This window comes from Carassius gibelio, chromosome B9 (assembly GCF_023724105.1).
Source record: "Carassius gibelio isolate Cgi1373 ecotype wild population from Czech Republic chromosome B9, carGib1.2-hapl.c, whole genome shotgun sequence".
Lineage (NCBI taxonomy): Eukaryota > Metazoa > Chordata > Actinopteri > Cypriniformes > Cyprinidae > Carassius > Carassius gibelio.
In genome coordinates, this window is record NC_068404.1 from 11,483,784 (window position 1) to 11,498,852 (window position 15,069).

At 33.8% G+C, this 15,069-nt stretch overlaps 2 protein-coding genes across 6 annotated transcripts; both read left to right on the forward strand.

Annotated features, from left to right (window-relative positions):
- Positions 1-414: 414 nt before the first annotated feature.
- cryba2b (crystallin, beta A2b) lies at positions 415-7,018 on the forward strand. 5 transcript variants are annotated; one of them, XM_052564678.1, is made up of 6 exons: positions 415-545; positions 2,798-2,881; positions 4,212-4,396; positions 5,378-5,519; positions 5,662-5,804; positions 6,499-7,018. In XM_052564678.1, exons 3-6 carry the CDS (start codon positions 4,236-4,238, stop codon positions 6,644-6,646), a joined length of 594 nt encoding a protein of 197 aa, XP_052420638.1. In that variant the 5' UTR covers positions 415-545; positions 2,798-2,881; positions 4,212-4,235; the 3' UTR covers positions 6,647-7,018. The 5 variants fall into 5 exon arrangements, with proteins under 5 accessions (XP_052420638.1, XP_052420640.1, XP_052420639.1 ...); XM_052564679.1 differs by lacking the exon at positions 415-545 and adding an exon at positions 761-2,608; XM_052564680.1 differs by lacking the exon at positions 2,798-2,881 and having other exon boundaries at positions 439-545.
- A 2,864-nt stretch (positions 7,019-9,882) lies between these two features.
- On the forward strand, positions 9,883-13,436 carry fev (FEV transcription factor, ETS family member). The gene is made up of 3 exons (XM_052564676.1): positions 9,883-10,635; positions 11,108-11,179; positions 11,957-13,436. Exons 1-3 carry the CDS (start codon positions 10,548-10,550, stop codon positions 12,502-12,504), a joined length of 708 nt encoding a protein of 235 aa, XP_052420636.1. The 5' UTR covers positions 9,883-10,547; the 3' UTR covers positions 12,505-13,436.
- The last annotated feature ends 1,633 nt before the right edge of the window (positions 13,437-15,069 follow it).

A 15,069-nucleotide genomic window follows, 5' to 3' on the forward strand; every position in this document is an offset into this window, starting at 1 on the left:
GTTTATTCATTCAACATGACTTCTGTAGTTCTGAAAATCACCATTTTAAAATTAAGCTACGTCATATATTAAGTAAAGAAAAAACATAAAAATAACCTGAGCTGAGCAAACTATTAGCAAAAGTGTAATTGTATAGGCTACAATTTAATGCTCCGATTTTATTTCTGAATCGTTCACCTGCAGGAGAGCGCGGAGGTTAAAGGGTCACCTTTGTATGATCTCGCGCTCTGACCTCATGCGCTCCAGATGTCTCCGCGCTTTTTATCTCAACGAAACGAGAGGTCGGTTTGCACAGAGCGACATGATTGACATAACAGAACTAATCTACTCTGGCCCTCCCATTTGACTCCCTGTGTCAATATTGGATGAGAGGAAAGTGCCGTGTGACAGGTGTCCACGACAGAGATCCGCGCGCGGAAGACGGAGAGCGGATCAATGCATTTACCCGCGTGCGCACTAAATACACCGACACGGCTCTATAAAGGCCTCAGGTCAGTGTGCATTAGCGGTACTATTAAAACGCTACTGATTCGCTAAATGACACGGTAAGATTTTTTCATTTTATTTTATTTTTTATTCATGTTTTGTTAAAAGCTACATAATGTAGCCTCATAAAATTTAAATATAATAGGCCTATTCATATTTTCATTTAGGTACATGGACTACTGATTATTAGCTATATGGTGTTTGTATTGATGGAAAAAGTTATTATTTGGGAAAATCATTGCACACATGATCTGTTGGGGGTTGTGCCTTCAAGGAGAGAAGACAAGTCATCACCAGAAACGTAATAACAGAATTGCCGTCCAGGATGGATGTTTTGTGTGTTTTCTGTACTTGTCTCACGTTGAGCCACGCGCACAATGCCTGCAGTTGAAAAGGTTTTGTTCGTTCGGCTCGCGTTACGCAGATGCAGACGCGCGTCAGTGAAACACCAGAGCAGCGGGACACATCGACTGACATCTCAGTCACACTTTTCACCGAAGCTTCATTCTACCACAAGCAGTAATACAACGCAAATAACATGCTGATTAACTATTAAGAATGTTAAGGCTATGACATATGAAGACACAGGATTTTGACAAAAGGAAACATGTTAAAAACGTTTTTATTCATTTATTTTTAAACCAGTAGCACTTGTAAATTAATACTGTAAGGTCAACAGTTTGTAAAACAAACCTTTATATTATCATTTTATATAACCATGTAATTGCACCTAAGAACAATAGCCTATACATGTAGGCTAATAATCTGAATAGGCCTATGTATTTATTGACTGGTTTTTAAACAAGTAACACTTGTAATACTGTAAGGTCAACAGTTTGTGAAATAAACCTTTATATAACCTTATATTATCATCTTAATGTGTATTTGTGTTTTAAGAACAATATAAATGTAATTATCAGTTTATTATATTAGAATTCTGGCCAATTAAATTTTAAGCAGAAACAAATACTGTATAAGTTTATTTTTTATTTATTTATTTACATTCTGCTTATGTTGTGACAATTATATTGTGTCTGAATGAAGCATATTTTGCAGTATTATTCCATGAAGTGTTTAGCAAACAGTTACCTGCTGGAGAGGCGTTGCCTGTTGGCTATGTGGCAGTTAAAAGAGTTACTGTTGAAATGCAAATTATCTTTTTTTTTTTTTTGCCTTTGGCAGTAGATGGAAATGTCTGTCTCTATCCATCATGGCCATGTTCTGCAGAAGCACTCGGCTTGTGCTCAAACACATAAAGGACATTATCTGAGCAGATGTCACTTGCACTAACTGTCTGAACCTGTTCACATTTGCACTGAGAAGGATTAGTTTCCATGGCACCCTCAAGAAAACATCACCCAGCACTAACTATTTCACCCTTCCATCACCTGCAAAGTAAACAAATCAGGAAAAACAATATTCACACCTACAGGGTTTGATGATACTGACAACACGCAACAACAATAATAAAAATAATAAAATATATATAATGATATGTCATCTTTCATTATATTTTACAGTTCCATTAGTATTTAAACATAATTGTTCAATGTCTATTTATAAACGTAACTTTTTATTTTGTTCAAATAGACAGATATGCCAAATCCTTTTACTGTGTGGATATGATGGCACAGTTTACTTTTAGAATGAGACGGAAGTGTCACACTTTCTGATTTGCAAAGGACTGATTTGCATGTCAAATCACTGACAGTAACACTGTGTTTTTCCATTAGGAATGTGTACATTGAACACTGATGTATCCTCATGTTTTTAAATGATTCTGAATCAAGGCTATTATGCTCATAAAAGCTGCATTTATTTGACTTATCAAAACAGTAATATTGTAAAATATTATTACATCATTAAAATATCTCTCTCTCTCTCTCTCTCTCTCTCTCTCTCTCTCTCTCTTTCTCTCTCTTTCTCAGAAGAAAAAGGTACAAATGTTGTCACTTGGGTGGTACCTTTTTAAAAGGCACAACTGTCTACCTATAGAGTCCAAGTTGGTACCACCCCAGTGACAGCTTTTGTACCCTTATATGTATATAAATTTGGAAGAACTGCATTTTCAGCACCATTAGGCCAGCATTCATTGTCACATGATCCTTCAGAAATCATTCCGGTTTGCTGAATCTTTTATATTTTCATATCAGTTTTGGATTTAATGCATTATTGCTGAATTTAAATATACATTCCTGTCAAAAAATTTAATAATAAAAAAAAAGTTTACTGACTTATGAGTGCAATTCTGTGCTCTTATGAAATTAAGTTATTGGATGCAATTTAATTATACATACATTGTTTCTCTCAGATCAGTAAAATCAGGATAACAGGACACCAGCTGTGTGTCCTGTATCCCTGCAGCACCTGTTCTTACGCAAACAACACCTAACAGGTGAGAATAATCACATGTGTATGCATGCATATTCATGCCTTGGCTTATCAGAATATTTTATAGGGTTATGTTTCCAACATGATTGCAATACATTTAGTTCTATGAATAATACTAAATAATGTTGTGGTCAAAAAGGTCCTAAAAAAGTTAAAATGTAGGCTACTGAAACCTAGCTTCACTGGTCATGCAGTAAAGTATTACACCACCAGATGTCATCAAGAAGGCTATTGGACTAGTTCTATGTTTAAAATAAATTAAAATGGCCTACTTTTTATTAACATGATCATGCTCTAAATGAAACAACACGGGCTTGACAGGATAAATCTGCCATGCTGATCCAATTTCAAACATTTATCTCAATTATTTTTAATGATGTATACCTATTATTTAAAATAGTTTTAGCTTTTATTGTAAAAAGACATAAAACAACTGTCTGCTGTAGGCCTGTATGTTTCTGAACAGCGGCTGTTATTACAGATATTACAGATTGCAAACTGGTATATTATTTTAATTAATTATCTTAATCATAAACACACTGGTTTCTAGCGCAATAGGTTTTACTGTTTACTGAATTTTTTTATGAAGTATTCCTCTAAAGAGTCTTCTTATCCATTTATAGCGGCTGTTATTATAAATGAATCATAAGTCTTATTCAAAGAAAATAGTTTAGATCCGCGCTGCCTAAATAAGGATATTGTGGATAAAATTATTTGGGAAATGTATTCTATTGCCATAAAAGTGTGAGAGAAATCCTGCTATTGGCCAAAAGCAGCCAGTTCTGCCCAGAGAGAGCATCCACAAGCAGGCACCAGAGAGGGACCAGGGCTCAGTCTAATCTCATGTTAAAGCATAGCCATTGTAAACAGCCAAGGGTCTGGTGTGGGGGCAGATAGTGAAGTTTTGATGAGTCAGTGGGTCTAAGACCTCCACAATAGGCTGCACATGGCTCCACAATAGTGAAGGCTAATGCAGTTTTTCTGTTGGCTGCTGCTGAGTGTGCAGGCCTGATGTGCATTCTGCACTAAATGAGGGGCCCTGTCCTATAAAACACTGGACAAGGGCTTGGCCACCACATTGATTATACTGGATCTGTCCCACCTCAGTACGTGAGTATCCCCTCAAAGTGAAACATCAGAATGCTAAAGAACACAGACAGAGCAAATGTGATCATATTGACCAAAAAGTTTATGTCAGAAGGAAACACATACTATCAACACTTGATCCAGGAATACATTTTTTACTTGATCTACCCAGGAATTTCTGATATGGGTGCATGAATTCATGCTGTGGTCTTGGTTATGCCCCTCTCCTCTCCTCATTTTCCTGATAGAGAGTGCGGTGATCGACAGCAGCCATGAATCCACAGGAGCAATTGGAGCAGAGGGGGAAGTTTCGGATGACAGTGTTCGAGGAGGAATACTTCCAGGGCAAGAGCTGTGAATTCAGATTTGAGTGCCAGAACATTCTGGACAGAGACTTCAGAAAGATTCGCTCCATTAAGGTGGAGAACGGCCCGTAAGTGTATTCTCTGAATGTTTTAATGTGCAAAATGTGAAGCAGAGAGGATATTATAATATATGAATGTAATGTTTCATCGAAATAAGTGAGATATTTGTCAAATTAGAAGTAATATATATATATATATATATATATATATATATATATATATATATATATATATATATATATATATATATATATATATATATAATTTTACAAATGATTTCTACTTCAAGTAAATACTATTCTTTTGAACTTTCTGTTCATCACAGTATCTTGAAAGTGTAAACAAAAATATTAAACAGCACAAATACTTTTAAAATGGATAATGAGGGAAAATAATGTACAAATCTGAATAAAGTAATGATATCTTAAAGATCACGTGACTCTTAAGACTGAAATAATGGTTGCTGAAAATTCAGCTTTGCCATTACAGAAATAAATGACATTTTAAATATATTAAACAAATAAAAAAAGTAATAATATTTCCTAATATTAATGTTTTATACCTAGGTAAGTTTAAGAGGAAAAATATAATTGTATATGTACTTTTAAATTATGCTATTAATCTATAATAATAATTATAATTATATAATTATATTATTGTTGTTTTTTATTAATTTAAAAATGTCTATATTAGAATTACAGTGACTATTTGGTATCTTTATCTTTCTTTACTTGATAGCAGTGCTCCCAAATAAAAACAGCTTATAGTCTTAAACAATATTTCCAACTGTAACTATAGCTTCAATGCTGTTTTTGTTATATTTATATAAACTGGAATAACAACAGAGAGATAGTGGCGATAGTCCATGTGGCTGGCAGCTGCCTGCCGTGGTGACGACAGATGAGCTGATAAAGGAACACAGAGCCGCTCCATTCAGTCCACGCCATTGTGTTTGCTTTGCTTTTGTGTCCTGATCAGTAGAGATCACTGCCATGTAAAGCGCTGTTGTTTCCTGGTTTGTGTTGACTATGACATTCTGTCTGTTTCAGCTGGGTGGGGTACGAGTATCCTGAGTTCCAGGGCCAGCAGTTTATCCTGGAGAAGGGAGACTATCCCTGTTACCAGGCCTGGAGTGGCAACAGCAGTTACAGAACAGAGCACATGCTCTCTTTCAGACCTATTAAATGTGCTGTAAGTTTACGTCAAACCTGTGAAGACTTACTCCAGCACCTCTTTCAGCATCTCTGCAATTTCGACACATTAGTTTTTGCAAAAATCATCAAAATCGTCACCTCTATGATTTAATTTCTCGCACTCACCCTCTCCCCGACAGAACCACAGTGACAGTAAGATTACCCTCTATGAGTGTGAAGACTTCATGGGACGCAAATTTGAGATGTGTGAGGATTATCCCTCCCTTCAAGCCATGGGTTGGTGTAGCAAGGAAGTCCCCTCAATCAAAATCAACTCTGGAGCGTAAGTCACCTCACCAGCTTTTTAACATCATTTGTCATTAATAAACTACGATAAATATCTACATACTGAATAACTATATTTAATTATTCATTATTTTTTTATGTTTGTTAGTAAAGCCAAATAATAATGCATACACATTTTTATTTATTTATATTATACATTAATTTTATATATTTTACTTTTTAAATGTTTGATATAGTAGGCTATATTTATACAAGTGTAATATATATATATATATATATATATATATATATATATATATATATATATATATATATATGTTAGATTTTCTGTAAAAAAAATATGCGTATCTGCCATGCATGCAATCAAAAAAATTATTTGTAACAAACATTTCATTACTTGTGATTTTACACTCTCACAAAGATGGTATCTTTTCAAAAGTTACAAATATGTACACTTTAGGTATTATTATGCACCTTGAAGGTACTCATATGCACCCTTTAGGGGTAAATAATGTGTATCTTTTGAAAGGGTACTGCCCCTGTGACAACTTTTGTACCTTTTTTCTGAGGGTGTATATATAATTGTCTTTGAAGCTCATATTATATAGAGTTTTGTCATTTGTGGATGTCCATTTCTTTGTGACAAATAATGTATCACAAATGCAGCAGCTCCCTGCACAGTCTTATTTGTGAGCAGTGCAATAAATGATATTTGCTCTTTTCTCTGGCAGCTGGGTAGGCTATCAGTTTCCCGGTTACCGTGGATATCAGTACATCTTTGAGAGGGACAGACACCAAGGAGAGTACAGATGCTACAATGAGTACGGCACCCAGGCACACACCAATCAGATCCAGTCTATGCGCAGAATTCAGCAATAAGACCCAGCACCACTGTGTTCACCATGTCATGACATGTCAATACTATAGGCAATAAAGACATTATATAAACTATAGTAAAAGAGTGCTTGTGGCAATTCCTTGCTTTCATTCACATCTGCTCAATTCATGGACCTGCTAAGTGGTAATTCTTGATGTAAAACAAGCAGATCTGATGCTTTTTTAAAGTTATATGTAATTAGAGCTGGCCTCCCACATTTCTAGGTAAATGTAACCATGCAGACATTTTACAAATTAAGGTTGTTTTTTTTTCTTTCTAAAATTGTTGGACTAGACGGATTAAATTTAACAATAAGGATGTTTTATGCCAGCTGAACAACAAAAAAACTCTTGCTTGATCTATAATAAATATATATAATAAACAAGAGCATGAGTACCTTTATGATAATGCCTCATTATTTGTTCTTCGTGGACCTGCTTTTGAGGTTTTCAACTACAGTACCATATATTAACATATATCATATGTACCCTTCAGGGGTAAATAATGTGTATCTTTTGAAAGGGTACTTCCCCTGTGACAACTTTTGTACCTTTTTTTCTGAGGGTGTATATATATATTCTCGTCTTTAAAAATCATATTATACAGAATTAAATATGAATATATATAAATGTATATTATTTTTCTTTATATATAAAAAGTTTTACTCTAATTTTTCATATATAACTTAGATATATAGGAAGTGCTGCTAATTACAAATCTAAATATTTATGTATTTAAAATTAAATGACATTTTAGTAATTATTTATTATTTATTTAAAATGAATTATTACATGTTTATGTAAATTATTTGTATTGTGCATGTATGCATACATACACACACACATACGTACATACACGCACACATACATACATATATATATATATATATATATATATATATATATATATATATATATATATATATATATATATATATAATGCATTTTATAAACAAAAGATATGATACAACCAATGGAAAATGAAGGGGGAAATGACTATAAATGATTTATATATATATATATATATATATATATATATATATATATATATATATATATATATATATATATATATATATGAAATATAATGATATATTAAGATGAATTCATAGTCGGTATACTATAAATGAATAATGAGGGGGAGAGAGTCTCAACCGTTTGGGTTTGTGTGGAGCTGTCCGAGGTCCTGACCTTTATGGATTAAACAGGTCGCACACATTCTTTCTTGATGATGATGATGATTATTATTATTATTGTATTTTATTTTTTCACTATTAAAAAAACAGCCTAGATCCAATGCAATGGACAATTCTTTTTAACAATAATGGGCTAAAGGAAGTACGGGTTCTTGTTCGTCCAATCAAATGGTTCGTAACCCTGGGATCCGGGTCTGATTCCGCCTCTTATTTGTTTGCAGTGTAACCGTTCAGGACTCACACACACCCACTCACAGGATCATATGTGGACGAAACAGTTGCTGTTTGAACACCCGATCCCACACCCAGTCCAGGATCTCATAATAAACGTTCGACTGCACACACCTTTATCAAATACACATACCTTACGAACTGATTAAAAGTGTGCCACTCGTTCTTAGTGCAATGATTATAAGACAGACAAGAGTACTGAAAGCAGCTGGATCTGAGACAGGCTGCAGTCTGACATAACAGGACGGGGTAAGTCAACTTATTGAGGGAGCAAATCAGGAAACAGAACGGCACTATAGTCAGTGTGGGTTAGCTGAGGAAATATCAGGTTATAAAGCTATGAATCACAAATCAAACTGTTTAAACTACACAGTCAAACGGTTTAATAATTAACCTAAATATGCTACTTAGCTACATTTATAGCATAAGTTGATTAGTTATATTCATGCAAATTTTTTAATAAAAATCGTGTTATTAGAATTAAATTAACTTGACTAAAATGCTAACAAGAGAAAGAGAGACCTGTAACACAGTTTGTTGAATAACACAATGTATTTTAAGCTTAGGTATAACTAATTTGCCTGCTTCAGATTAACGTTGTTTAACGTTGCTTCAATAACGGACTCTAAACTGAGATTAATAAAAAAACTAATATAAAGGGTGCTGCTGGTAAAATGTACCGCCTACTGGGGAAGTTTGTAAGGCAATAATTAAAACATGTACATTTTATATTTTAAGCATCAATTTATTGTGGAAATTTAATTTACTATTAAATTAAATGTTATCCCTACCACCGCCCAATATTTAATTTTAACATTTTCATTTTTATCATTTTAGCTCAAACGTTTAAATTCAAAACGCAAATAAAATTCTCGAAAAAAAAGCAGGGGAAAATAAATCAACAAGAAAACCTGTGTATTCGGGTAGTAATGTCTCCTTAAATTAACAATTTGGTTTTACTGTATGTAATCATGCAAGTCCTTAAGCTATAACCTGATATTAAAAACACAAGTAAATCTTAAGATATATACCAGTTTTAAACAATTGTCTTTGCAATATGTATTTTCTAGGTTATTCTCCCTTAATTTTCTAATTGTTGCATTTAGGAGCGCGCACCAGCATGAAGTAACCCATGTCGCGTGGACAAACTGAAGAATCGCCTTGCATCCGGGGCTTGTTTTAAGTTGCCTGCGATCTATTTAATGACTCAGGCAGCTAAAGCAAGTCTGGGACGCCAGAGACAGCACGACAGAGAGCGTCAGAACTATGTACAGAAGATGAGTAAAATTATTACAGAATGATGATATTAATGTTTGTTCATGTCGATAACGATGCTACTCTGACAGATTAAGCTGATGCAGTCAACCATTGTGCAATTTATAGTTTAAATAAACACTATAAGTAGACATATACATAACCTACAGTACCTAGCCTACCTGACCTATTTCACGATAAGCCTTCTTAAGCACTTATTACCAAATATTTACCTTTATTGTGAGTTTTAAACAATACATACACATACATACACATTACACACCCCATACAGTCAGCATTAGCATTTTTATGTGGCAAAAAAGGTAAACATAATAAAACATGTATCTCCCTTTTCTGTTAGTTCACGAGCTGAATGTCGTATGAATTATTGTCAAATTCAGGGTGAACCCAGTCTGTTTTGTTATTGTTATTGTTGTTTTAACAGTTTAACACTCAAAAATCACAGTGTAAAACATGTACAACTGAATCTTAATTTATCTACATTTCTTTTTTTTTTTTTCTTAAAACATAAATCTATCTACATAAAATATCCATGAAATTCAAGGATTTGTATAATAAAAATGTGCAATAATCATGATAAATGACTATTGTTGTTGTCTAGTTTAGAATATTACGCGATTTTAGAAAGTTAGAATAGTAGCCTATGCTATATATTAAAATGAAAAAAAAATATATATATTTCATCCAGTACACATACATTCAAGAGAAGTGATCAAGGCAGGGCCGAGGGTTTACCATATAATCCATTGCTCATTAAAGTAGCATAAGTTTGGGATAAAATGTTCTTGTTTACCATAATGCACTGAGCCATGGTTAAAAGGTAAATATTCTCAACCAACATGGAACAGGCCTTTCTGTTTGCAAAGAGGTAAAAAGGCGGAAAAGAAAAGGGATCTGAACCGGTTTCCATGTCAAACACTTCAATTTTCCATAGAAACTCTGATCTTAACGCAGAAACTTTATTAAACCTTGATGGTGGATTGATAAGGCCGAATTTCTATCGGTTCCTTTTTATTGTGGAGACAGGGAGGGATGACAGAGGTAAATTGCTCTTTTAATTAAACCAATGCACCGAAGGAAATTGCTGTCTGAATATTGTCTCAGAGATAGGGCTTGTGACAGTTGCCTGGAAACTTCAATCTGTCTCGCATTTATTCCAGATCACAGTTTTGAGATAAAGTTTAATAAAAATCTTTGCGCCAATGAAAGCCTACCCTTTCACGTCCTCCACCGCCACCACAATGCGACAGAACTGCGGAGGAAGCCTTATGTTTAACATGTATCTCTCAGGTACACAATCTTTTTTAGTGTGTAAAATGAGAAATATTGCTGAAATGACTGAAAAGAAAAGGGCGATGCTAGGGGTCCGCAGGTGCAATGCTGCGCACCATTGCCGGTGTCTCTGATTTCTCCATCTGGAAAGCATGTCCTCTTTTGTCGGAAATCGGATATCCTTTTTCCTGGACGCGTTTCCTGACCTCAGCGCTGAAGTCTGGGCAAACGCATCGAGCAGCAACACGACATACTCATAATATTTAAACTCTTTTGCTGCGATTTGTTATTTATCGACGAGTGACATTACGTGTTTTGTCTAAAATTACGAATTACAAATACACAGACGGGGAAATATGTTAAATGCATCTTTTGCGTTTTATGATTCTCCAATATTTAAGAAGGCATTTAGAATATAAATCACAGCTAATTCTAAATGTCATTTTCATAGGAAACGTATTTGAAACGTATTTCAAACGCTTTCTTTCAGACCCTACAGAAAATCTTTTGAAGGAAAGTAAAGGCTCTTCTTGGACCCCCATCAACACAGGAGTGCAAAAAGGTGAGTGTTGCGATGAATTGGTTGACAGGCGAATGCACTCACTTCTTTGCAAAAAAATAAATAAAATAATAATAATAATGATAAAAGAAAATAAATTTAAAAAAAATCATCATTTAAAATATGTGTTATGTTTTTTCTTTCTCTTATTTTATTGTTTTAACTTTTGTAACAGTGGCTTCTCTTTTAATGATTCATTTTTTATTGCTGTTTTATTTATTGCTCTTGATGTACGGTGACCATGAGGGACATGAAAGGCGTCTAAAACAAAATTAATTACTATCATTTTAATTATTCGAAGGGGTTTGACTGCTTTTTTGACTGATTTTATTTCATTTTATATTTATGATTAGGCCTATTTTTTTTTTCTTTAATTTTTTAAAGAATCTATTAAAAATAAAAGTTCAAAAATTAGATGTTCCCAAGAGAAGGTTTCAGTGAATATTTCTTTAAAGAACAGTTCTTAGTTCCAGTTTAAGAACATTTTCATGCTACAGAGAATGGTTCTTCATGGAACCATAGATACCAATAAAGAACCTTTATTTTTTAGAACCAAGAAGCCAATACGCCAAAGAACCTATAATGAAACATAATAATAATAATAATAATAATAATAATAATAATAATAATAATAATAATAATCTCCAAAGAACCATATATAGAACCATCAAAGAATGCCCTTTACTCTCACTCTTTACAAAGAATAGGCCTACTGATTACAAAAGGCCTGTCTGTTTGATTTCCCTACATTTATGTAAGCTTACTTTACTTGCATTTTAGGAAGTGGACAAATCCAGCTATGGCAGTTTCTTCTGGAGCTGCTGTCTGACAGCGCCAATATGACCTGCATCGCCTGGGAGGGCACCAATGGAGAGTTTAAACTGATAGACCCAGACGAGGTGGCCAGACGGTGGGGGGAACGCAAGAGTAAACCGAACATGAACTATGACAAACTGAGCCGAGCTCTGCGCTATTACTACGACAAAAACATCATGACCAAGGTGCACGGAAAGCGTTACGCGTACAAATTTGACTTTAACGGCCTGGCGCAAGTGTGCCAGCCCTCCTCAACCGAACAAGCTATTTACAAATTCCAGAGCAACTTCGCTCCCCTCCAGTTTTCAGGCATTTCCAAACTCAGTCTGGTTGCTCCAGGTGCTGGTCCGTCGGGGTTCTCATACTGGCCCGGATCTCACCCGACCCTCTATCACAGCCACAACCTGCAAGCCCCAGGACCCTTCGGTGCCGTGTCTGCGTCACATATAAGCTGCGTAAACAATATCAACAGTTTAAATAACCTGAATAATATCAATAGTCACTATAACTGATTGTTTTCATTCGCCTCAGGAGTGCGCGCTGATAAACTAAGGCTAATAGGGCCTATTCAAAAGCGCAACTGATTGAAAAACATTGTAGACTAATAATCCAATCATAACACAGATAACAAAAAAGAAAATAAAAAAAAGAAAAGAAACTGCGATTATTCGGCTCAAAGGGTAATTTGGAAATAACATTTGGTGGATTGTTAATGTAGATCACTTTAAGATAAGAAAGGAATTTAGCGCCATCTTATGGAAAATAGCACTATCACTGGTTAAATCGACATTAAAATCAACTGGTTCGTCGTAGACTGCAGAATGGAACGCTATGTTGGAGAAAAGTCTACATGGTATGAGAACAAATGGTAAGAAGCAAAATAGAAGAGTTGAGATGCAAAAGCCTCTAGGCTAAGTACCACCTGAAATGTTCTTCTAAAATGCTCATTTTCTCAGGCTCTCAAGTGTAGGTTCAGTAATTTCTCTTTAATTGCAATGGCTAGGCTATGTTATTTTCATTGCCATCAATGTGAAATAACTGAACATAGGAGACAGAAAAAATTTAATTTTAGAAGAATATTTCAGATGACTCTTCGAGGCTTTTACATCTGAACTCTTCAAATATGTTCGCTACTAGCTACACTTTTGTAATCGAGCATAGTTAACACGTATGTAAAGCGCTTTGATATTTCGTTATTTCTTTAACGTCGACATTGACTCGTGGACGGTGTCTGAATTTTGGGCATAGGGCTACATTTTAAGAAAAATATGTCCTAATAAACCCTAAATATTTTTTTTTCGTATGGTCCATTTAAGCACGCAAAGATCACCAGTCTGTGTCCTTGCCATGTTTTCACTCAACTGATTATTTAGTTATAATATTAGTTATAATATTTTAATATTGTATTTTGCTTGTGACGTACATTAAAATGGTTAATGTAAAATGATGATGTGTTATATTTGTTCTTTGAGTGTTTCTGTAGACAGAGTAATATTGTATCCTGTTTGGGTGGTTTATAAGGTAGTTTTAATCTATTTATTTATTTTATAGTAGCTATGTGTGTGTGTGTGTGTCATGAAAAGTCTCATGTTTATCATTAATAATGTAAAAAAAAAATTAAATAGTAAAAAATATTTCAAAAATATTAGTATTTTATACTATTAAACGTGTGGGGGTTTTACAAGTAGGCATAATACATAGCCTATATTAAACTTAATGTCCTCATATGCATTGAAACAGGAGAAAAAGAAAGCTGATCAATAAAACACAGGGGAAGCAAAATATCGCATCGTTTTAGAATGACACAATCTGGACACAAGAGGGCGCCATGTATCTATATTCGACCATAACCTCAACTATGAGAGAAACCGCGTCATCAGACATAATTTTAGCTTCATATATATATATATATATATATATATATATATATATATATATATATATATATATATATATATATATATGTGTGTGTGTGTGTGTGTGTGTGTGTGTGTGTGTGTGTGTGTGTGTGTGTGTGTGCATATATATAAATAATAATAATAATAATAATAATAATAATAATAATAATAATAATAATAATAATAAATAAATAAAAAATAAAAATAAAAAATCCCAAAAGGTACCAACTGGGGAAATAAAATCCAGACCTTTTCCTGTAACGTAACAAGACTGAGATCCAAATAGCAATGCATTTCCTAATATGTGGAAAATTGCTTTCTTGTTTAGTTGGCTGGTAGCTTATCTCATGTCATAGACGAGGAATTTCTCCAGCATTGCTGTGTATTGTGAGGAGACCCATAAGTCCCATCAGTGTGATCTGCATGTTAATAGCAGCTCTACTGGGGTCCGCCATTTATGGCAGGATTTGCTTGCACTGACACACTGGACCTACTTTGAATCCAGCTCCTGTCTGGCCAACAGACTCCAACTAAGAGAAAGTGCCTGCACAGACTTGGTGCTTTCGTTCAGTCAAAACAATATTTGTTTATTAGATAAATAACAATAAAATCAAGGAGCCTTTATGTTTTACGCTTTATTTTTGAGAGTCAATTTTTTGTGTAGACACATCTTAAAAACTTGGTTTTGAACTTTCCCTTATGAAACAAAAATATATTGCAATATATTGGAAAATATCATGTAATATAAAGGCATATATTCTTATATATATTTATATATTTCCCATATATTGTAATATATTAAAAGCGGCAATCATTTGTATATTTTGCAATATATTATATAATATATGTATCATCAATATATTATTAAATGTATTCAAATATATTAAATATTAGAAAATAAAAAGGGAAAATAATATATTACAATATATCACAATATATTTTAAGAAATATATTGGTAAATATATTTTCCTTTCGCAAGGGTTTCGTCCATTATTGTGCATTAATGTTACTTACGCTATATGGGGCAAGTTGTCACAGCAGAACAAATTTGTCAAAAATATAAAAGTACTACACAGAAAATGTCCTGAATAGGATTTAAACTTACTTAAACATTTAAACTTGACCTATAATATTTAAAACAATTTATATGTTTACATGTAATCATACAGAAATAGTTAC